The sequence below is a fragment of the Hydra vulgaris genome, chromosome 07, assembly GCF_038396675.1.
Source record: "Hydra vulgaris chromosome 07, alternate assembly HydraT2T_AEP".
In the NCBI taxonomy this organism is placed as follows: Eukaryota; Metazoa; Cnidaria; class Hydrozoa; order Anthoathecata; family Hydridae; genus Hydra; species Hydra vulgaris.
Window position 1 is genome coordinate 9,565,001 of NC_088926.1, and position 26,240 is coordinate 9,591,240.

The following is a 26,240-nucleotide window of genomic DNA, read 5'->3' on the forward strand; positions in this document are numbered from 1 at the left end:
CTTGCTAAAATGAAAGATATTAATGCACGTATTAATTTCAAATGTAAAACTATGGGTATTGATGAGGCAACATAGTGGTTTGTTGAGTATCTTTTTGTAGTTTTATTTATCTCTATTTAAATAATACGAAGAATGTGTAAAAATACATATGAGCTTGAAAGATGAAAAAAATACAATTTATATTTTAACATATTAACACATAAAAACATTCACTTTTTGACCAATTAAGCCATGCTTAGCTGCATATTTTAGTGTATCCTGAACCAAACGTAAAAAAGTTCCCGTCTACGCGACACTTAGTTTTGATGGTCACGCGAACAATTTGCCGTTAGAGATTTTTGGCTCAAAATTAACGCTTGTGTTATACCATCACTAATGGTAATCTAAAAAATGTTTCAATAAATTACTTTATTATTAGTTTAAAACTACTTTCATGTTACAATTGTTCCGATAAATCATTCAAAAAAAAGTTTCTAAATCAAGTTGAAATCTTTGATAGGGCTTTCATTTCAGGCTTATGATGATATAATGAACCTGACATTTTGATAAACGTAATTTCTTCAATGTTAGACATATTTAAAGCCATTGTTGATGAAATGACAAATAACAATTTTATACTAATAAGAAAAATCTTTAACAAGAATCTGTCAAATAAATTTTTGTGTAAAATTTAATAAACTGCGGTTAAGACAATTTTACACAAATTATTATCAATTAAAAAATATATTTATTACTTTTATAATCAAATTAAAAGAACGCAAAATAGAACCTAAAAAGATCATAAATTCAAATATGAGATTACGCTAAGTGTCATTATATAATTGCGTTGTAAAATAAATAAGATAACTGTGTAATAAAACAAGTATATCAATAAGAAAAAAATTATATATATTAGTAGATCAATTTTTTAAGTAAACCTAGGGTGGAATGCAAAAAGCGAACTTGAGTGAAGTTTGAATTGAACTTTGAATTCTGATTTCGTTAAATAAGACTTCAAAAAAAAGCTTAAGCAAATGCGTAAACGAGATTCGAAAATTTCAAGATTGCGTTTGAAAAAGTCTAACTTGAAAACTTAAAAGGCCTTGATTTGAAGGCGGAATCAGAAAAAAAGTTTGGAATAATAGAGTATTAGAAATTGTAAAACCTTTTAAATAAAGCAAATTAACTATATATTTTTAGACAATACTTATGAGTTTTATACTTTATAATATTAACTTACAAAATCAAATTTGATCTTGTTTTAAAACTTGGTAATTTAAAAAACTAGTGGAAAATGAACATGCTTGTGTTACATTCTATTTCGTCCAAGACTCTAACTACGACAGCATATGGCATTTATGCTATGCGGTTATCAGCATAGCATTTATATCGGACACACAGTTTTTATTATACATTTTTCTTGTTAAATTTTTATTCTAAAAAATTAACTCCAACAAGGCTGCAAGCAAGCACCATTTACGTTTGAAGTTGGCGTAAAATTAGTTAAAATTATGACAACTGTTTTTAACACCAGAACTAATATGATATATATTGGGAGGTAGAGAACAAAATCCTTAGAAGAAAATGGTTAACACAAGTTGGATTTCATATAATGGACGACAAAATCTTTTTCACTTCCGACTTGTAAGCAGTTATAACTGCTTAAAAGTCGGCAGTAGAACGATAGGATCGAAGTCTGTATGGATCAGAGGCAGATCCAGAATAATAATATGTAATAACTAACCTCCAGACACGGAGGTTAGCTATTACATATTATTACAGATGTAATAACTAACCTCCAGACACGGAGCAAACTCCAAACACCCATATGTTTATACTTATGTCAAATAAGGAAACTTTGCAAGAAATTGCCCCTTAGTTTAAGCTGACTTGTATCCTTGAAGTGAGAGGAGGAGGAGTGTGGCCATTTCGCTCAATATATGAATTAAAGAAAAAAAAGTTTGTATTTAATAAGAATATAATATAAACAATTGATTTTGGCTAAATAAACCCATTTATTTTTGGAATTTTAGTAAAAGAGAAGAAAAGAAGACTTGTGAAACTGACCTAAATAAATTCTTATATCCTAACAAGATAAAACATTTTGCAAATATTACCACAAAATCATTTAACTCTACTTTAAAATTTTATGTGAATAATGCAATTTTAGAGTTTAATTTATTAAAGTTTTAAAAAATTTAAAGGTTTTAAGTACATTTTTAGGATACATCTATTGATACAAAACAAACTCAACTTTCTTTCTTGCTCTTTACATATTGCATTTTACAATATCAATATTATTAAATACAAAAAGAACAAATGAGTCATTAAAGTTCATATTTGAAGTAAGGTCTTCTAATATTTTCAGAAAACTTGAAGTACCAGAAAAGCCGAATAAAATATTATGACATTAAAATAAAAATTTAAAAATATATATTGACAATGTTACATATTAATACACCAATTTTAATAAACACAATTCTAAAGATTATTTTGTCAGAGTATTTCTATGTTTTTAAATGTTATTTTTATTTCACAAGATAATACTTTTATTTTCAATATAAGGTATATATTTACTTTATCTCTAATAAAGATTTTCTTTGTTGATACTTTTCGATTATCTATATTTTTATTCTTTGATAAGTTAAATATTTGTTAAAAGAATCTAGTCACTCATTTAGGTTCTTTTAAAAAACCTCTTTTAGATGCTTTGGAAACATTTTCCTCATTAAAGTTTTTCATTTCGTTGTTTACTCAAACATCATTATAAAGAAAAGCAATGTTGTAAAGCGAAGCAAGGTACATTAATGTCTGTAAAATATTTTGGCTGTAATTGTAAAGGGATATTGCAAACGAATTCCAAAACAAAATTCCAGTATCATACTTGTGCTGATAACATGGTGAGTTGTCCCCTATAATCCGGATATGCTGATGAGCTTCTAAAACCTGTTTAATTGCAAAATTGGTAAAAACTTATAGGATATGCTCCATCTATTGTTAAAATATACCTTAGAAATTGTAAAAGTTCGTCAAATTTATATATATATGTGTATATATATATACATATATATATATATATATATATATATATATATATATATATATATATATATATATATATATATATATACTATATATGTATATATATTATATATATATATATATTTATATATATATATATCTATAAATATATATTTAATATGGTATAGTTATAGTAATGATAATGTAATTACGATGATAATATATATATTTTCTCAACTGAAATGAACCAGTACTTCTGGTTCATTTCAGGTAAACTACTTTCATGCTATACTTCTGCCAGTAGCATAAAAACGAAATACAATTGACAGTTGTTGTACTAGTGAAATGTATTTATATAGTATAAAAATAATGATTCATTAACCATTCACTCGTGAATTGAATAAACTGATAAAAGTTCTTTACCACTTATTTACAAAATTATAATGACAATTCTTTTTTTTATTTTAAGTTTGCTTTCAAGAATGGTTTTACCGAACTTCAAAAAATGACTTGAAATCGGGTTTTTTAAGAACGAGTTTGTTTCAAGTTTGTTTCTTGCATTACATTTTAGTCAGACTTCAGATTTGAAGTATAACATGAAATTTCAAGTTTGCTTCTTGCAATTGGATAAGATTTTTGCTTTTTCAAGTTGGCTTTTCAAGTCTAACTTGAAAATGGCCGATTTTCAAATATAGCTTGAGTTTAAGTTCGCTATTTGCATTTGCTCAAATCAAATTTCAGACTTAAAGTATAACTTCAAATTTCATTTTCGTTTCTTGCATTCCACCTCTAAAATAGCCTTCAGAATATTATAAAAAACTTTTAAAGCACTACAACTTAACAAGCACTTCGATTATGTTGAGATACGACTGGCTGTTTATCAGAACAATACTTTTTTTTAATTTATTTAATTGTCGTTTTATTTTATTTTGTATTCACATCCTTAAAAATACTTTTACAAACGAGAATTGTTAAAAAACTTTGTTTAAATTTCTGGATAAGATCTATGTTTATGCAGATTCATCACAAGAAAAACGCTTCTTATAAATCGCTTATTACCTTAAATTTAGTTTATATACGCAGTTAAAAGAATAGTCATTAGTAATTCAGATATTTAGATAATTACTTATTCAGATATTTTTAAATATTTATTTTTATTTTTGCATTATTAATTCAATTTCACAGGTTATAGTTTTTTTTTTATTTGGTCTTCATAAAGGATTATTCTGATTTATATATAACTTTAAGTTTTCTAATTTACATTTTAATAATGCAAAATTAGTTTTATAACATAAAAACAACATTCAACTATTTTAACTTTGCTAATAATAATAAAATAATCTTACCTTATCTGCAGCATACGGACGAGAATTGAACTAAAAGAAGGTTTATATTTCTGAAAACAAAAACTGCTTATAGCAATATTTAAGTCAAAGCAAACTTGAGTTCAAACTACGGAGTTCTTTTTCTCGATACCTACCGATTTTTGCATTTTTATACTTTTATTTTTTAATATTATAATTTTGAACTTCTTATATTTTTTTTTTAGAGTTTTTTGTAAAACTTTAGATTCATTTCATTCAATTGAATACGTTTAAACTCTGGTATTTTAAGAAATGTGAATGTTCTTTATTATTAAACTTCATCAGTTTTTTCAATTATTTTCCATTTCAACTCTTTCTTCAATTCAAAACTGTGGAAACTCAAACTTAGTACTACGTCACTTAACAAATGCATCATACTTTTTGGGAGGCCTCTTTTCTACTCATGTTAAAGAGGGCAGCTCTTATGTTCTTAACGAAGCGCCTATTCTGTTAGTATCATCAATGATACTTGCAATTCAAGAAATAAATGAAATCAACGATATATTGCCAGGAATTAAATTGGGTAAAAATATTTTGATATATTTTGATTAAAATGATACTAGTATTTAAGATTTGATTCTACAAGAGTGCATTAAATACTTCTTTCTTTAAATTTAAGGATTTGAGATTCGAGATACAAGTCACGAGATTTTGTGCTCATGCAATCATGCCATTGATTTCTTGTTGGATAAAAGACAAAGCTCTGCTCTTATAGGAGTAGTAGGACCTGGTTCGAGTTTTTTAAGTACGGCTGTAAGTACCATGTTGCTACCTGATTTTATACCTCAAGCTTCGTATGCATCAACAAGTATATCATTATCAGAACGCACCGTATATCGCAATTTTTTTAGAACTATTTCTACTGACAACTACCAAGCAAATGCAATAATTGATTTGATTGATAAGTTTCAATGGACATATATATCGTTATTTACTTCCAACGACGAATATGGTCGTTTTGGTCGTGATGAAATTCTCAAAGCTGCGAAGGATAAAAATATTTGTTTTTCTGTTGATCAAATGTTTGATCTAAATCTCCCTGATGACGAAGTTAATGTAATCTTGGAAAAGATTGAAAAAAACTCCCGCGTTGTAGTATTATGGAGCGAACCTCCATCTGGATCAATTATAATTTCAAAAAGTATAGCACGTGGTTTGAAAAATGTTACCTGGATAGGTAATAGTTTATATACACACGCAAACACACACTTATATATATATATATATATATATATATTATATATATATATATATATATATATATATATATATATATATATATATATATATATATATATATATATGCATACCTACATACATATATTTTACACAGTGGTTTTCTAATAAAGATACATCAGAAACGAATGATCAAATTAATAAACTTCAATTAATAATAAAAATTAAATTACTTGACGTTATAAATGTCGTTAGTACTGTAATATTTTACAACCGTGTTAAATAAATATTACAGCACTTATAACATTCATGACGTCTATATGTGGAATAAGTTGACAATTTTATAAAGAATTCTTTAGAATTCTTTAGAAATGTTTATTTATGCTTCTTTTTTAAATATATTTTTGAAGCGAAATTTATCATTATTACTTTCTTTTAACTCTTTTATTTTATTAGTATTTTAAGAACTTATTTTTGTACCTGGAGTTAGTAATTAGTTCCAACTTTTTTATTTAATATACATTTTTGCTTTGCATGTGCAATTATTGCAAATTTTTTTGTATATAGACATTACAGTCGTCCCCCGGTTAACGAACCCCCCTGTTAGCGAACTTTCGGTTAACGAACCGAAAGTTTGCCCAAAATCCTCCCCCGGTTAACGAACCGGAACTCGGTTAACGAACCGGGACCGCCAAATGGCGTGCACACGCGCGTGAAGGTCGGGCGCGCCGTCCAGCATTTCCCCCTCAGTTTTGTGAGTGTCATGGAGTGTCAATTTTTTCGTAAAATTTTGACAAGCATTTTTCAAGTTCAATTCTCAATTTTTTGGTAAAAATTTGACAAGCAATTTTCTTGTTGAATTTTCATTTTTTGATAAGCAATGCTCATGTTCAATTTTTAGTTTTTTCTTAAACTTTGACAAGCAATTTTCATGCACAATTTCAATTTGTTTCAATTTTTAAAAGTGCATAAATCTCAGGTTTCAATCATTTCACCTTTGCCTATTTTATTTAACAAGTTGGACAATTTTTTGAATTTTTTCCCCCATTATTTCGGCAAAATCCACCAATTAAAAATTTTTTAATGGCGGCCTATGGGAAAACGCGTTTCGGTTAACGAACTTTTCGGATAACGAACTAGTTCGTACTCCGAATTAAGTTCGTTAACCGGGGGACGACTGTATATGCATTTTTTGGAAATATTATTACATGCAAATGCTGTTTTAAGAACAGGCTGATTTAATATATTCAAAATTAAATCCATCCTCAAAACAGCACTAATAAGTAAATAATAATTTTAAAAAATAATAGGGCGTATTTCATTTAATCACATAGCTCATCGTTTCAGTGTTTAGCTCATAACTTTTTACCGGAAATGTCTTAAAATGGAAATAATTATATTTTGAAAAGAGATTCTTGACCAGAGTAAAAAGTTAAAAGTGTAAGATATTACTGTACATACGTCTGTAACTGTACTGTAAGACGTCTATGACTTCCTGTAACTTAATTTTTGGTATAAATTAAAGCTTATTAATGGGATCAATAATTCAGACGAATCTTTATAGATCAAAGACTATGTTAAATGAAAATAGTTTGTAGGATATATATACATATTGAATATATATACATATGTATATATATATATATAATATATATATATATATATATATATATATATATATATATATATATATACATAAATATATATATATATATATATATATATATATATATATATATATATATATATATATATATATATATATATATATATATATATATATATATATTATATATATATATATATATATATATATACTTACTTCAATATTCCTTAAACAAAATTGTTCCATTAATCGTTAAAATCCAGTTTAAAGTTCAAGAATCTGGTCTAAATTTTTTTTTTTTGCAACAATTGTTACACTCCCTTGAAAAGTTACTTGCGACATGAATAGAGTGGCCCAAAACTCACTATACCATTTAAAAAGAAAAATTTTTTAATTTTCTTCCATTCACATATATCATTTTATAAGCAGAAAACAGACTTCTTGGAAATAAATTTTGTTTAATTTTGAAAACAATGTCTTTCAAATATCATCAATTTTTCTCTTATCACTGACGCGCTCAATCTAGGAAGAGAATCATCGCCCGACGTAATGTTTCGTCACCGATTATAAAGTTTTTAATCAACTCAGGTTCTTGTATTGCAATTCATGGAAATGGATAGCATACGCTTATTGTGCACAAAAATTTGCTGGAACCAGTTTCTGCACTATTTATATCTTTTAGGGAAACTGTTTCAGAATCTTTTGAACCCTCTATAGCAAAGTTTAGGGTATTCCAAGCTGTTGGGACCGCGTTCAAGTTGATACTGAAGGTTGTTGTTCAACGTGTTTGCATAAATGCTGAATATTTTCTTGTAGCCTTCCTAAGCATGGCCTCCCATTAAATTGTATATCCAGTGGCGGAAATACAATTCCACAAATCAACGCAATGCGAGGGGCCCTTAGCTGTAGGGGGCTTAAGATATTCTATTCTATCCTATAATAATTTAATTTCAAATTTAATACTGTTGCTCCTGCTGCTGCTGCCGTTAATCATTTTTGCGTGTTTGCACAGAACTCACAGCAGCAATTAGACCCAAAATAACGGTGAGAATGAGCCGCTCCACTTTTTGCATAAGAAAATGTAAACAAAAGTGTATGCAAATATCTAACTTATGTAAACCTCAAATTATGTAATGTTAAAACATATATCAAGTTTCACAAAGAAGTTCAATGCGAGGATTCAAATCCTGTCGCTTGCTCATTAATTTTTTTTTTTTTAATCTTTACCAATTTTCTAAATACAAAGTAAAACATTTTTAAAGTTCTATTAATGCTATGTACATAACATAAATAAAAATATTATATACTATAACAAACAAAAGGGAGAGTTTTTAAAAAGCCTAAAATTTCAATAAACATCAAAACAGCGGTAGAAATTTTATGCTTATATGTTGCAATAGAGATCAGTGTTGATAAACGGTGTTAATCTTCTCGCCTCCGCTTTTATTCCGCAGTAGACGGTTGCTGCCTCCCGATTAATTTTTCGGGGCAAAATGTTCTTTCTTCCGCCTCCAGTGGCTCCCGCCTTTCTATTGGCGACAGCAGCCAGAGTTCATTTTTGCATGCAAAAAGTTTTGGAGGCCGATGTCAATAGAGAGATAGCCAATGGTGGCCGCCTCAAGAAGAAATTTTGAGGGCAAAGCGATTTGGAGGCTGCCTCCAATAGCTTCTGCCTCCTAACTGGCTGCGGCCGTCAAATTGGAGGCGGAAATATTTACCTCCCGCCGGGGAATGTAATGAAAAATATTTGCTCGTTTGCTTTAAATCAATTAAATATTAACTAAACAACTTTTAAATACTTGACATCAAGTTTCATTCTATATGATTGTTTGCAAAAGTTTTGAGTATTTAAAAAAGTTGTTATTTTTTTATAAACTAATAAATCAAGTAGTATAAGTTAGTACTTTTATTATACAAAACAAAAGTTAAAAGTTGGAAAATTTACATCTATGCAATTATATAAGTAGTAAATAAGTAAATAAGTTGACCATTTTTGATAAAAGTTTTTTAGAACAAGTCAATATGTCAAACTTTTTATCTATTTTATCATTTACCATAACGTCAAATACTTATTTTTAAAAATTAGATATTGTAAAAGTTATTATAAAAATATCTGCGAATGTTTATTAAAAATTTGCGACCACGCTGTATTACGCTAATAATTTTGCCAAATTACAGCAATAATAAAAAATAATAATTTTTAAATTGACTCTAATAAAATTCATAAATTCACTCCATACTTTAAAAACATTCCAAATTTTAAAACGTTTAAATGTTTAAGAAGGTAGAATTGAAAATTCAATTTATAAAGTTTTAAAATATTTAAATTGAGTTAATTAAATATTTTAATCGATTCAGCGATGTTTCTTGTTGTACGTTTAAAACTATAAAATGCCTGCAAGCATTATTTGTATATTTGCGTGTTCGAATAATTTTTTCTTGTTTGTATGCGCTTATTTGTACATAAATTACAGCCATTTATTTAGGCTATTTCATCAAAAAATCCACCGTAATTTAACTTTTAATATAAATTAGATTAATTTATTAACGACTAACTAAATCTTATTTAAATAAAGATTGAAATGCTTGTAGTTTAAAGATGCCTGCCAAAGCTTAAACCCTTTATTTATGCCAGTCAGTATATGTACTGTACACTGTGACTACGGCTATATTAGTCGACGTATGTATGTGTATGTATTCTAAGAAACTTTTAAAAATAAAAACAAAGAAATTTTTAATAAACATTAATTATAGGAAAAACATTAATGTTAAAGTTAAGTCGCAAAAGTTAATTTTATTTTTTGTTTTTTAAAAAAGATGAGTCTAAAAAACACGTATTCATTACATATTAATAATAATTATTCATAATGATAATTTATAAGTTTATAATTTATAAAAATAACTATTATTATTAATGTTATTAATAAATAAAATATGCACAATAGTTATAATATTTAAAAAAAGTATTTTAAGATGGTTTTAGAAGTCTCTTGGAGCGAGAGTGCAAAAATAAATTTATTTAGGCCACTACGGCATTTCCTCTTCCAGTGGGCACAGTTCGTTTTTTAAACGTTCTTTGGACGTTTTTATTAGGTTTGAACCTAAAAAAAACGTATCATGCTCACTGAGGTGGCTATTACATTAGCATGATTTTTACTCCCGCTTTTTTTTTTTCTTTTTATATACTACCCAATAAGAATTTCATATTAAACTTTCACTTACGAGTAAAAAATCTTCTATAAAATTTTTTTTAAAAGCAAATTTCCTATTTTTAATTGAATTTAAGATTTTCTCTTTAAATAAATTTTGTGCGAGCCATTATTTATAATTTTATGTATATATATATATATATATATATATATATATATATATATATATATATATATATATATATATATATATATATATATATATATATATATATATATATATATATATATATATATATATATATATATTCTAAAAATGCGCTACCAAGTTACTGGTATTTTTTCCGACAAGAGTTTCTGGCCACACGCGCTGGAAACTCTTGCCGGAAAAAAATATTTTTTTATCTCTTTTCCGGCAATAATATTCATTTCTACTTAAACGAATGTTCAAGGAACAATCATTTAAGTATAAATGAATTTTATAATTAAAAATTTTTTAGCATTTTCATACGTAACTTTTTTCATTTTATTTCACATTGAATTATTTAAAAATCAATTTGATTGACATTAAAAAAGTTAATTTCACTAGATTTGAAATTAACTTTCGTTAATTAAAGACAAGACTTTTCAAGAAAAATCAATTGTTTGTTTTAAATTTTAAATTAAATAGCGTTACGTACATTCATTTTTTTTATAAGGTTAACGTTGTTAAAAGAATTTTACTTTGTCAAGCAAATCCAAATTTTCTATCACGACTAATATCGCGTTTATAATGTTTCTTCCGAAAGTCGAGTTCTCAAATAAGTGTAAACCATTGCAAAACTACTAAAATATCGTTCAACTCTAACCCGAGAAAATGCAGCACCAAAAACAAATTGAGAAATCTTATAAAGTTCCTTCCAATTATAATCATCAATTTTTAAATGCCAATATTCAAGAATATCAAAATCTTCATTGGCCCCGATACGTGGCTCTCTATACACAATATTTGTTATTTGCTGATAAATTCTTGTATTTGTCTTAAGATGTATGTTTAACATTGACCTTCTCCTTAAAAAAGATAGATTAGTTATTTATCAAGCAACAAATTTTGTCTAATTTATCTGATTTAATTCAATCAAATTAATAAGATATACAAAAGCTTTAAAAATCAAACTAACTTGTAAATCAGTAAAATGTTATATTTACATTTAGTTTGGTTTTTGAAAAGAAAAAATAGATGAATTTATGACCCTAACCCTTGACATTATTAGTTTTTTTATTGATGATGAAAATTAATAATTTAAACCTAGTACGGTTGATACCTTAACCAAAAACCTAGCAGGGTAGGTACCTTAAGCAAAAATTTAATTTTTCAAAAAATAATTATGCTGCATCCAAATTTTTTGCGAATAAACCATTTTTATGGATCCCTACTCATGATCCACTAAAATATTTGGGCACCCGGACTTTTTTCTTAAAAATGCAGAGGTTTTGAAAATGTAGCAAAAGTGCTCATATTACCCAGACCACTTGGTAATATGAGCACTTTAAATTAGCTCAAAAAAATAACATTATTTAATTGAAAGAATATCAACCTGACATTAGAACTTATTTTTGGAGTATTATGATTCGTTATAAACAAAACTTATCATTAAGAGATCAAATTTTTGTTGAAACTATACTATTATGTTTTCCGCAACAACAACAACAAAAAAATGTTTATTCAATTTTATTAACTGAAACTTTTGAATAATAAAAATTCAAATTTTTTGATTTTAAATTACAGAAAAATATTGAGTATTGTTAAAATAATTAAATTTTTTACTATATTTGGTTTTTATTCAAAAAGCAATTAAAACCACTGCTATTTTAGGACTTTAAACTAGGTAATTTCAATGAAAAATACTGGGTAAATTGAGCATGCTCATATTACACAAAAATTGCATCTTCAAATAAAGTCAAAATTCAATATTTTCATGCATTGTTTCTCAAACAAAAATGGATTGGATTTTTAGCTAACATATTTTTCTTCATAAAAAAAATAAATTTCATTATTTTAGCATTAAAATTTCGGACCACAGATTTATTCATTCGTGATGGTGTTATTTTAACAACCCAAAAAGTTTAGCAGCGTTTTGATTAGATGATAGCCAATAATTACTGCGTAAAAATTTGCTCTAATTGTACTGATTCCTGTTATCACCCCATAAAGTGGATTCAAAAAGTACAAAGCAACTTCAACTTCACTGCTTAAATCTAAGAAATCTTTAAGTATGCTCATATTACCCTAATCTATCCTAAGTAGTATTAAATTTTTATTAATTTGCAATAAAAACTTTTGAACGCTACATAAAAAAATATCTTTTATATAAATTATTTAATAAAAATTTCATTTAAATCATTATATATCAAATATTGATAAGTATCAATTATTAAGTAATATTGAAATACGTGAAAGTTGAGTCAAACGGTCTTCAGCTTTATCTTGTACATTTTCATCTTGTCGAGCAATATCAGCAAATTATATTTATGAGTTTATAAAACAAGGAACTTTAAGTAACTGGTTTACTCCAAAATTTCCCATTAAATTGTTGAAGACTTCATGACCAGTAGTACTCCATGCGAAAAGAGGATCCAATAAGAGTGCAGCAATAAAAGCATCGCACTCAAAAATTTTTTGCAAACGTATATTTGAAACTTCGAGAAGTTTTATTTAAAATTGTTTTTTCCATTGGGAAATTTTTCCAAGTTCATTGTCATTCTCATCCATCGAAAAAGAAGTCCGACATGGTATAGTCTGATCTTTAAAAATCTTTCATTTCAAAAAAAAAAACTGATTCAAATACTTTTGTATATTCTTCAATAAATTTCCAGATTTCATCATTTAATCTTAGGTCGTTTTTATTTTGATTCGTTCCTATCTTTTTATATATAGCAAGTTTTCCAAACATGTCTGATATCATAATATACGTACTACCCCATCTCGGAGCAATATCTTTGCATGGTCTCTTAAGATTAGTAATAATTGCATCATACTTAGGCGCTCGTGTATTTTTTTGAATTTTCTTATTTCAGAAAGAGTGGCTTTGAACGGCTTAGTAGCAGCTAATGGCAACGTGCGCTCCACAAAACATCTTGGTGATGATTGTACCAATATTTTTTTTCTAACACATTTAACCTTCTCTTATGTTCTAGAGTTTGCGATTGTCTTTCACTTTCGTCATCTGTATTTCAGGAATTTTCAACAACAACTTCCTCTTCGAGAATCAAAATTTTCAAAATCAAACTTTTGTGCTTCCTAGAAAAATTCATTACAAATAATCATTTGATTTTGCATTTCCTTGACTTAAGTATTTAGTTGTGAGTATGACACGGTTTGTTAACGGTATATCAAAATATTTACGGTATATCAAACATAAAATATGAAGTTAAAAAATAGAAAAAAATAAAATGTCGATTGAACTCTTTTCAAGTAAAAATTAAAAAAATGTTAAATTACTTAAGATTAAATACTAATTAAAATTAATAGTCGAAACCAAAATTGATGAGGATCTGAATCTCTCCATAATAAAAAATATAAATTTAAGGATGATTCAACCAAAGCGACACTAGGTTGACAAAGATAAACTTTAAAATAAATTGATAAATCTTATTTCTTCCACCCAGACAAATTCAGAAGAAATCACTCAATCAGTCACCAACCAGATGTATTTGCTTCAATTTCTCCTTGAATTCTGTAAGAGTATCAAGACTCTAAAGTTTATTAAATAGAAATTTATTCAATTTTTGGCCCTCTATAAAATTTTGAAAACTCAGTTGAGGCAAAAAATTATTTGGGCTGAATACAAATGTTGTTTGAGTATTTGGGTAAGTATCTATGTCTAATTATTACGAACAACAAATTAAAAATTTCAGTTATTGTTGTATTTACTTTGAACATAAAAATTAAAAGATGATAAATATTTAGTTGGTAGACATTGAGTATACTCAGCTTTATTAACAGCAGTTTTAAACAATTTTGATTTATTAAAGACCTCGCTTTTTAAAGTAGACCAATAGTTCTCGAGATTATACCTTCAAAACAATGTATATAATCTGTAAGTGTTACGTTTTCGTCAAGGACGTCTTAAAAATTTAATTAGTGTTCCTTTTTTATAGCTTGACTTTCAATACAAAGTATTCGAAATTTGAAGGGGATTTTATTGCGTCTTTAAAAGCGATGGAAAAATGTATACTTTGTTTTAGTTAAATCAAGGACGTTTACATTGATGGACCTTTAACGCATTGTTATGGATAAAGGCGCCGCCAATGACTGAAATTCTAGGCGGGTTGGAATTTATTGTGTCATTTTTTGAAATAATTTTACAAAATAAACCGGGATTTAGCAGTCATTTTTGCTTTGCAAACTTCATTTAGTAAACAATTTATTAATCGAAAAACACTCACTTTTGGGAAATATAAATGCATTTTATTTAAATAAGAATATCTCATGTGATAGTAAATATTTTAATTGATTTGAAAGCTTTGTTTAATAATAACTTATTTGTAAAAAAACTTTGACGTCAAAAAAATCTTTTTGTTAAAATGCATTTTAAGATATCATAAAATGAATAATGTAAAGTAAAAAGAATTTTCTACGTGTTGTAGGCCATATCACAGGTTATTTATAGATTAAACTAGATATTGTTTTCAATCATTACTCCCCACATTTACATTTTGCTAATCTCTTAAAGAATAAAACTTCTTCTTTATATGACGGATTTCAAATCGTTTTTTGGCTCACAACTTTGTTTTGATATTTTTCGGTATTTGAATGTTTTTTACAAGTAGAGTTCTAGAATAATCATACGATGTAAAAACTTTTTGTTATATAGTTATAAAGGAGTTTATACAAGGGTGATTGAATATATAGAATATTTTTAACAAAATAGTAAAATGTAATAACCACAATAATTTACATAATAAAGTTGTTTTATTTAATTGGATAGATGAGACTGTTAATATTTCGATCTATTATAGAAGGAGCTAATACTATTCCTTTAATGAATAGTACCCAGTGGGCACCAAGATATCTATTAGACATCTCAACAACATCTCAGACTGGTGTCTAAATGCCATCTAAAAGAAATCTCAGTGTTAACCTCTTTTAGACGTCTGAATTCAGATGTCTTTGAAATATCTCATAATTATCATTTGTGAGAAATCTGCATATTAAATGTCTTTAAGACACTTCGAGTTAGTAATCTTAAAGACGGCTACTACGTAAACACTTTTTAAATGTATGAATTCAGATGCATTTGAGGCATCTCAAATTAGCCATCTGTGAGACTACTACCTATCAAATGTCTTCAAGACACTTCATACCAGTAATTGGAAGACGGGTAATATGCTTAAAAAAAGTTACAAAAATTTTAAAACAATTTGGTCTAAATTAGTTTTATGTAAAATAAATATCAGAGGAGTACTTTATATTGTAAAAATGAAAAGTATTATTTCAAAAACATGCAATACACATATATTAGAAGGCACAATACAATAAAAACTTAAATATTTATTTCAGTATATTATGTTTTTAGTTCAACATTCTTGTGTGCTGGAGCATTTCTTAATATGCTATGAGTTTTATTCTAAAACTCAGTTTCCGTTGTTTTCGGAAAATTATGTAGTGCAGCATTGTATATAAGGCGTCAAATTTTCGCATCCGCAAGTTTAGTTTTTCTACTTATTCCTTTACCGAGCCCTGAAAGTTAGAACTAGCCATTACCTTATTGCTCAGAACACGTTTTATGATGTTTTTGGGGCAGTCTTTCCAGTCGTATCTACTCACTTGGCAAAGTTGCGTCAGCTAGAGTGACAAACAATTGGTTTAGGTTAAAACTATTATTAAATACTATTAAAAACGTAATTAAATCTTTACCTGTGTAAAATCCAATATATATATTCAATACATCAATAAATAGAATTTTACATGAACTCTTACGAGTGCCTAATTAACGGAAGGGGACGCTTATTATTTATTTATTTTTTTCGACCTGCGTAGTTAATTAGGCAACTAATAGTATAAAAGTATCTATTAAAGAATTGTCATTAACAACTTTACTTTTACTAATAGAAATGTGTCACTCGAGAGGTTCTATTCAAATACCATAAACTCATTGGTTGTGTTATCACTTTCAAAATCTTTTTTTCTTGCGTTCTTTTCCCCTTGATTGATAAAGTGTAGGTGGTTGTGGTAAAGCCACCCTCTGACCATAGTTTTCCTTAACCTTTTTTCGTCATTGCTACTATCAGCTGCTCTAGTGTAGTTGCAGGTCATGCACTCTTCCTTGTCAGCTTGAAAAGTGAAAAGTCCACATTTGTTAAGTTACCACATTCTTTGAGAACAAACAAAAAATGTGATGAGGGAAAAGTAAAATCAAAATCAATATTGTTACTTTATACTATATTTTAAACAACCTACAATTGTTTTGAACACATGTGCAGTAACGGATGCAAAAAAAAGCTACTTCTTTGGTACTTCATGTGAGCAACTTTAGATGATAATTCTGCTGTGTTTAAAACAACTGATTTGAAAGACAAATTGTTAAAATCTTTTATCACTGATATGTTTAATTCTTTAGAATTTATTGTTAATACAAAGTAGTTTTCACATTTTGCCAGTTTAAAGGTATCACACTGCAAATGATTATCGTCAATCTTTTGTCGCACGATTGCATATTCTCCTTTCTTTCTCACAAAAAAAAAAAAAGAATCTCGTTCTCTTAATGAAACTTTGGGTTCAGCAATGTGCACTGATCTCTGCAATCCGGTTTCTGAAAATCGTTTTGCTACTTATGCAAATGGGTTCTTTGCATTTTTTACCATTTTTTGATTGATATTATAATTTTTCAAATGGAAATGCTGAAATTTCATTTAGCTACTTGGCTGAAAATGCAACATCTTCATGCAAGTGTACAAGACCATGTATATTGTACACAGTAAAGACTGGACCATACAAATCTTTGGCGCCCTAAGCAAAAAAATTAAAAGACCTTTTACGAAATCATGATAATAGTCTCTAAAAGTTTTGTTTGAATTACAAAATATACTTATAGCAATATGCAGAACAAGAAAATGTTGATAGTAGATTTTTGGTATGACAGATTTTAAAACAAATGGACTAGTGTAAAATAAGAATAAACTCAACTCAATTGCTTTCCAAAGTTATAAATTAGCTAATGTAGGGGAGAGTGGGGCACCATGACACATGGGGCACCATGAAACAAAGCAATTATACAGCGATATAAAAGTATTGTGAAAAATCCTTTTGAGTTGTAATTCGTTACTACTAGATGTATTGTTTAACGTTTAATTCAAATCAGAATATGTCAATAATATCAAGAGGTTCAAATTTGTGTTTTTTTTGTAGCAAAGTAATTTTTAAATTTTTGGAGTTGTTGCCTTTTACGATGTTTTATTCACTGTATTCTTCGGAAAGTGCTTCTATTTTGTAAACTATATTTCATGAGCTCTTCAGTGTAGCAAAAACATTTAATAAAATAACTTTTTGAAAAACAAAAACCAGTTATATTATTCTATCAGAATGAATAGGATACCATGAAACAGTCTCAGTGGGTCACCATGAAACTAAATAAATGTACGTTTCGTAAACTACTCGATAGTCACGCAAACTATAATTAATTGCCGGCGGGAAATATTGATTTCTATATTTTAATGTTTCACCAACTCGGTAAAAAAATTTGGTGGACCATTAAATGAAGTTTGCGTAGTAAAAATGAATGTTTTGTTATTCAGTCTTTATGCATATAGTATGATGATGTACTTATATATTAATAAAATTGATTTTGTCACATAAACATAAGTTACACAAGTTTATATAAATATAAGTTTACTTTACTATACTTATATCAACATATTTATGAACACTTTTTTGATGAAGGATTAACATTCATTAATTTTATGTTTTTATACTGATTTCTGTTAATATATAAAATCTATAGATGTAAATTAAAGCTTAGCGTGGTATTAAATCATCATATGACCATGAAAGGAATTTTTGTACATTGTAAAGGCTCTTTGTTTTTGAAAAACTAGTAAAGGAACCTTCCGAGTAGTGCAAGGAAGGTAGCTGTTGATTTAGTTTTATCAGGAGAATGTTCATTAACCATTTAACAGGAGGTTGTTCATCAAATGCTGCAGAAAAAGTTGATATTGTCACAGCACCTTTCGCTGGTAATTTACGCTCTTGTATTCTGCACCAATAATTAATTGCCCAATAAGTAGTTTTCCTAAATAAAACTTGTATAAGTTTGTGACTAAAAGCAAATTTTTAATGTGTGTTTTTATGTATACAAATATGTAAAAAAGAAAAAAGGAATAAAAGAAGAAGAAATCAAAACTATGAAACCGAACTTTTTTACAAGAAGAGTATTTACTAAAGAGCAAGAAAATCTTTTGAAGCAGTAAATTGTCACCTGCTCTCAAATGTGTTAAGTAAATTTAAGATCTATAAGCAACACATGCTTAATCATACACCATTTGGATCTCTTGGTCTTGCAAATCCCAATGGATGGATGAATACAAAGTTATTGGCAGAAGTAATTCAAAATTTTACATTAAAAAATCCTCGTCAAAGAAAAGTCCATCTCTACTTACATTTGATAATCATGAGAGCCACTCATCTAAAAAAGTTCTTGATCTTGTTAAATGTAACAGTGTTACTGATCTTAATATTGTACCACATAGTCACAAAGTGCAGCCCCTAGATGATTCTGTATTTCTTCAATTTAAAGGTTATCATAAAAACACAGTAAAATCTTGGCTTCTAAATTATCCTAGAGTGTCACTGTGAGTGTTCTAAATTTAAGAATCACTACTTACAAAATTGCATTTTGTGTTAGCATCGAATGTGAAAAAATGTTTTAACTACCACAAACATTCAAGGTGAATTTAGGAAAAGTGGAATATTTCCTTTTGACAAGAATGGATATTCAGAAGCAAATTTTTTATGTGGTATTGATACTGATAGAAACAATTCAAATACAAATCAAATAAACACTGGAAAAACACTGAATACCAATAACTTGTTACTTTCACCAGAAAAGCTTTAAAACTTTTGTCAGTTCCGAGCCAAGTACAAGTCAAGTCATTGATTTTGAAATTATTACCTTTTTTAAGTTTTTACCCTTCTCAGTTTAAAGGATTTCTGAAGACCGCTTAAAGAAAAAATAAAAGAAAACCTTGTGATAAAGCTAGCAGCATAATAGCAACAGATGCACCAATAAAAAATATACTGAAGCAAAGAAAAGAAAAGAAGGATAAAGAAACAACTATCTGATCAGAAAAATAAGAATAAAACTTTTACTTCCGAAAGTGATTTGTTAAGTGATGAACATGATTCCTATTCTTAGTTTTAAAAATTTATGAGTCTTTAGGAAATGTTGTTTCCTTTTTTTATATAGTTTTTTGTATTGTTTTCTTACATTTAAAAATATTTTTGTTATCCTGTTTAATGGTGCCCCATAGACTATATCAAGGTAAACCATGGGTTTACCTTGATACAAGTTTCAACTTTTATTTAATAAAATTAAATATACTAATGTTTTTACAAGTTCGACCTCTTTTATTTTGGTAATTTAAGAATTTAATTTTAAAGGTTTAATGTTTATTTAAAAATTGCACTAATCGCTAATAAAAAAACGTGTTTAAAAAAGTGGTTACAAAATAAAAACCAAAAGTGTATCATGGTGCCCCACTCTCCCTAGTGGTTGTCGTGCAAAATCGAATGGTAAATTTCCACTGAGCTCTATTAATTTACAGTTAATTGTTTGAATTTGCACACTCGAGAATCAATAAACACGAGGACCTTGTTTCAGAAATCTCAACAATCTTTTTACAGCGCCAAGAAATACGAGGAGGATAGAACCCAACGGTGAACTGATAAATTGATGTTATTATGGCAATTAATGGAAAGCAACAAGTATGATGAACACCTGCATATGCAAATTGGTTAAAGTCTGCTGTTATTCGAAGATCTCCTAAATTTATACAATTAAAAACAACTCTATATTAAACAAATGTGCCAACAATCTTACATCGTTCACAAAAATTGTAACCTGTGTGGTTTACAATACACTTCAGGAATGAACGAGCAGGTGCATTACAAACAAAATTCTTCAAAAAAAGAGAAAAACTTTTTTCATTTATAATAACTGTTGCAGCTAAATTTTGAACTTCTGCAATGAATTCACTAAAAAATTCAAGTACGCTATCTGGCTTACTCTGAAAAAAAATAAATTATAAAAACGTTATAATAAAGACAACCAAAATATCCCAATATTGGCTGAATTCCAGTGGATTTGAAGAGTGATAGACCACCCACATTTATGTGTAAATCAATGCTATTGTTATTATTAAAATACTCTGGATTTTCTAGCATACACTTTTCAATACCCGCTTATATACCAAAATGTTTAAAGGTACCTCCACATTTTTCTATTTCATGGGCTGTTCTAGTTGTTTTTAGCAAAGCTCTTGAATCTTTAGGCAATAATGAGTGTCCATTCTTTCTTAATATTTTTATCAAACCATTCACAAATACAAGTGAGCAGTTATTTCCACTGATGAGTTGACTTAATTTCATTTGCAAAGCATGTGTATCTATAATGTCGCCATCAGAGGTATCTGATGAAAACAACACAGCTTCTTCATACCCAAAGTCACTTGCTATTATCAAAGAAATTTGCTCAATACTATCACTGCTTTGACATAAATCATTTTTTGCAGAGGAATGATATGCATTATATTCAATATTTTTAGCTAAATGATTTATCTCAACTTCAAAATTGTCACTCCCAATATCATGACCTTTTTTTCTGTTACGATATTTTCTCATATCAGTTCTCAAGGAAAGTGTATTGTTGTCTTTCCGCCTTGCATGATTATTTTTCTAAATATTATACATTCTTGAAAAAGTTAGTTATATTGTTATTACAGATGGGTGTTAGCAATAGAAAACCTTTTTTAACTGATGATAAATTTTTTTTTACTAAACATTTTCAAATCAATATAATAATAGCAATATGCATAAAATTAAAGTTTTAGTTTATAAATCCTATGTCAATATTAAAAGTTGTAGAGATTTAGTAAATTTAGTAGTCTCTCTCTCTCTCTCTCTCTCTCTCTCTCTCTCTCTCTCTCTCTCTCTCTCTCTCTCTCTCTCTCTCGAAAAATATATATATGTATATATATATATATATATATATATATATATATATATATATATATATATATATATATATATATATATATATATATATATTTGTTATTAAATTATTAAAAATATTTAGGCAATAGTGGAAAAAAAAATCATAATAAAAAGTACTTCCCTGAATAATTTTTGAAAATGATGCGAAGGTTTCCTGTTATCATATTTTTCTTCCATTGTTTTTTTATGTAAAAGATATTAAAAATATATGTAAAATAAGACATATCTAATAACAAAAGACAAACAACAAGGTATATAAAGAAGATTAATGAATAAGCAATTGTTAGGAAAAAGTTTTTATAGTTGAATTGCGCGGAGGAAATTTTGAAAAGCGGACATTAACGTCGTTTCCTTGAAATATTGTAAATATTGTTTGAGCGGTATTATTTATGAACGTTTTTGAGGTATTTTGTAATTATAAATTAAACGCGAAATTTATGTAAAGGAGAGTTCTTTAGTAGAAGAGAAAATATAGAATTTCAGCGTTGTGTTCGCTGCGAGAAAGTTATAGTTTTAAAACGCTTTTTTCATTCCCTGAAGTATGATTGTAATATTTAATCCGATAGTCATTTGTTCACGACCAAAGAGTCACTTGACTATATATAACAATGTTATAATTAAGTCCAAAGGTGGAATAGGGTGAGCTAGCAGAGAGAAGCAAAATATTAATCAAGATAAATCAGATTTCACTTAGATTGGGTTTTTAATGAAGTTTTATGAAAACTTTATAATTAATAAAAATTTGAAAACAAAAGTTTCTTACCTTCAAGTGTTATAATAATGTTAAATACACACAAACACACAAGACTATCATTTAAACTAGCAGCATTATACTGAGATCAAAAAATTAAATAAAAAGATGTATGAGATAAAATATTAAGTTAAAAAATAAATGAAATCATGCACTAATGTTTCATGTTTTAAACTATTATTATGAAAACTAATTTAAACGAAGTAAAACGATCCCAATCATAACACGAATATCGTTGAAAAATGTCAAAACGCAATGTTCAGAACTTCCGGAAAAAGCAGGTGACGAAAAAATTCGGAATTCCGCATACCTAATATGCAATCATCTTTAAGGCGTCTTTAAATGTCTCATGTTTATTTCAAATGTCTCAAGACATCTGAGACACTAAATAGACGTCTTGGTGCCCACTGGGTACTATACGTTAAACAAATAAATCTGGTCGCCAAACAATTAGCAAAAGTTGTTACAAGTATATTATTATTCGTTAAAAGAATAGTACTGTTTGTTAAAAAAGTAGAGTTATTCGTTAAAAGAATAGCACCATTTCGCCAGCCAAGAGCCAAGAGGCCGTATGTCCATTTTTGTGTTTCCGAGAAAATCGCGTTTTAAAATGTCCAACTAATTGCTAAATTATTTTCAAAATTTGTATCATTCTAACGAGTAGATTTATTGGACGCATACTCCATTGATTGTTGAATATTTATTGATGATTAACAGAAAAAACACAAAGTGTGGACATAAGGACTCTTGGTTCTCAGCTGATGGTTTGTTAAAAGAATAGTAGTATTTGTTAAAATAATAGTAGTATTTGTTAAAAGAAAAGTGCTATTTGTTAAAAAAGTAATACTATTCGTTGATCAAATAATATTATTCAATTAACAATATGACGAAAGTTTCAAATGTCAATTTTACTTTTTGTTTATAGTTTTTTAGTGATACATTTTTAAAAATGTGTTTACACATTGTTGTACTAATATGTATACTTCGCCAATTTTATATCATTAAAAAAAAACACTTTTGCTTTGGATTATATATGTATATAGTATGTTCTGGGCCACTGTGCCATGTGCAAAAATTTACCGCTTACTCAAACGTTTTGATATGGTAATTTGGTTTGTAAACGGGTTCATTCGGAAACAACTCCTTCTGTTTTAGAAAGCCTAAAAATTAGGTTTTTAAAAAACTTTAATGCTTTTTGTAACCTTTAACAACCTTTTTTTTACAATAAAGTAAATGTATAAATTTGTAATTAATTTGCTACTATTTTTACCATAAGTTATTTTATGCTAAAATAATCTGAAATTTGTTTTTTAAGTACTCATTTAAACAACTTTTAATCTTTTAGTTTTAAACCATGAAAATAAAAAAATGGGAAATTTAAGAGAACTAAATTTTTTTTTTTTTGGGCCAACAATCTCAATTTGAAAAAGTCTTTTCATTTAAAATTTACAACTATTGTATGCAGTTATGATAAAAGAAACTGTTCTTAAAAAGCAGTTTCCATTTCTTCCCTTTAGAAAAAAGAGTTAGACTGATGTTAGATAGATTGTTAATATATACGCATTAAAATAAAGATTGCGAATACTAAATAGTGTTTACGAGAGAGGTGAAAATGTGGCGAATTGACTCTGTGGGATGCTCACTGTAGGTTCAAATTAATCTTTTTTGAGATCGTTAAAGGCTTGATCTCGTAGAACACATTATGAACCTTAGGTGTAACAGTACGTGGGAGAAAATCCAGGATCTTTTGAAGAGTTCAATTTTCTGTCAAAAGTCTTCTCTAATACTATTCCTAAACAGACTGAATCAACTGCTATGAACTGCTTATAATTTAAAAGGTGTCTAAGAAACCAAAAACTTGGATATCTGCTTCTACCATGCACTAAAGTAATTTAAAATGGTTAAAAAGATTTTGTAAATCATTTCCATCAAACTTCCCTCAATATTATGGCTCTTGTTTCATATGGAGTGCTCTGGGTCATCGTTTGAAATCTGGCTAAACTTTTTTTTGATGCTTTAAAAAAATGGTTCACAACCCCAAGATGAAGATGTAGTCATATTGATTTGATCTTATACAAAATTAGTAAATTGGCACGTTTAAAACTTTTCCAAATGTATTTTCTCCCTTGAGATCATTTTCAGATTTCTTGAATGTTGGATAATGTTTAGTGAGAGATTTTAGTCTGCGAGGCGGACCACTCCTAGATAGTTAACTGAAGCAAAAATTAAACAAAGTACATGGATGCAAGCAAACATGAGGCTCGAGTTCACACAAATATTATCAAATTTCATGTCACACGAAAAAAAAAAAAACTTAGACTTAGACTGACTAAAGACCAGATTTGCTTGACCATGTTGTAACTTTCTATTTGCTAGCTTGTTTGTAAATAAATATCTTCCACTTTTGGGTTAAACCCAGGAAGACTTTTAAAAAATCATCCCCTCTATCTATTCCGAATTTTATTAAGTAATTAGAATAAACTCCGCTGGCCTGAAGAACCTACTCTAAAATTTCTGTGAGGTTTTTGCAATGGACCACAAGATAATCAGATTGTTGTCACGTATTTGATTGATATCTTGAATTGTTGTGGAGATAAAAATTTTAATAATTGTCTGCCAATTCACTTAATTTTTGCTTTAAAGTTTGGTTTAACATTTTGTGAATTCGAATTTGTTCATGGTTGATGCCTACTTTACCATTCTAACATTTGACATACTTGTGTTAAGCTCAACTTGAGCAAGATCTTTGGTGGTTTTACAAGGCTCTTTATTAGATGCTGAGCGCATATTCTAGAGATCCCTTTAAATAAGTAATAAAATTTCAATTTCTGAAAGTATTAACATTAACAACATATACTAAGGGAGTTAATAAAAGTGTAGTATTAACTTCGCTGAATTTCTTGAGAACTATTAAAATCAGATAAAAACCTTTTTGAATATCAACTGATATCAAAATTTTACCTGCAGATACTTTGATAGGATGAACTCTATAAGGCTGAATGATCTGTATTGTTCCATAAGACGATGCTTTTACACTTAAGTGATATGTAATGCAACATGATCTGCTTCTTTGCTATCCTTAAAAGGAAGCTGCTTAAGATTCTAAAAAAAGAGTAGTCGCACTGATTTCAAATGTCTTTGAAATCAGTGCGACTACTCTATTTTTTAATTGAAATTATAAAAAATTCAACAACCAATGCCGGTTTAAGATAATGATACCAAAAAGATAAGTATGATATGCTACCATTTAAGTAAGCAACCATTGAAACCAATGACAAATGTATGCTTTGGCATTAGATTTTTTTTATGCCTATAATCTCGAAAACAGTTTTTTGAGTCAAAACACTTAACTTTGTCTTTTCAATGTATTAAAACATTTAGAGAGATAAATTTTATGCTTTGCATGCTGTAAAAATGTATAATTTTGAAAAGCTGTTTAGCTTATATGTGCAAATGAGGGAAAAATTAAACACGATTTTTTTTTAAAAGTAGTAGTCTAATTTGACTCACCTTAACAGAATTCTGGCGATATAGCACATTCATCTCACACAGATAGCTTTTTCTGAATAGACTCTAAGAGGAGTGGTCAGTTTTATATTATTTTGCACATCTTTATTGTATTTTAAAACATTACAGCAGTTGAAATGTTGCGGTTTCCTGTCAAGTTAACTTTCCGTTTATTTTGCACTTTATTTGTAAAGTCAAAAACCTTAGGTTTTTGACTCTAAATCATTCAAAAGATTTGTTGCGGTAAATATAACCCACACCCACTCAGACACACACATTTACACACATATACGTATATATATATATATATATATATATATATATATATATATATATATATATATATATATATATATATATATATATATATATATATATATATATATATATATATATATATATATATATATATATATATATATATATACAGATAATTTAA

General features: G+C 27.8%; 1 protein-coding gene across 2 annotated transcripts in view; it reads left to right on the forward strand.

The window, feature by feature from the left end:
* The window catches only part of LOC105846519 (metabotropic glutamate receptor 3), a 52,765-nt gene that overhangs the window by 24,658 nt on the left and 1,867 nt on the right, over positions 1–26,240 (forward strand). The window contains exons 2-3 of one of the 2 annotated variants that reach the window (XM_065800986.1): positions 4,570–4,887; positions 4,984–5,541. In XM_065800986.1, the coding sequence (XP_065657058.1) occupies positions 4,623–4,887; positions 4,984–5,541 (823 nt within the window). In that variant the 5' untranslated portion in view covers positions 4,570–4,622. Of the gene's footprint in view, positions 1–4,549; positions 4,888–4,983; positions 5,542–26,240 lie in introns of both variants that reach the window. The other variant, XM_065800987.1, reaches the window with a different exon arrangement.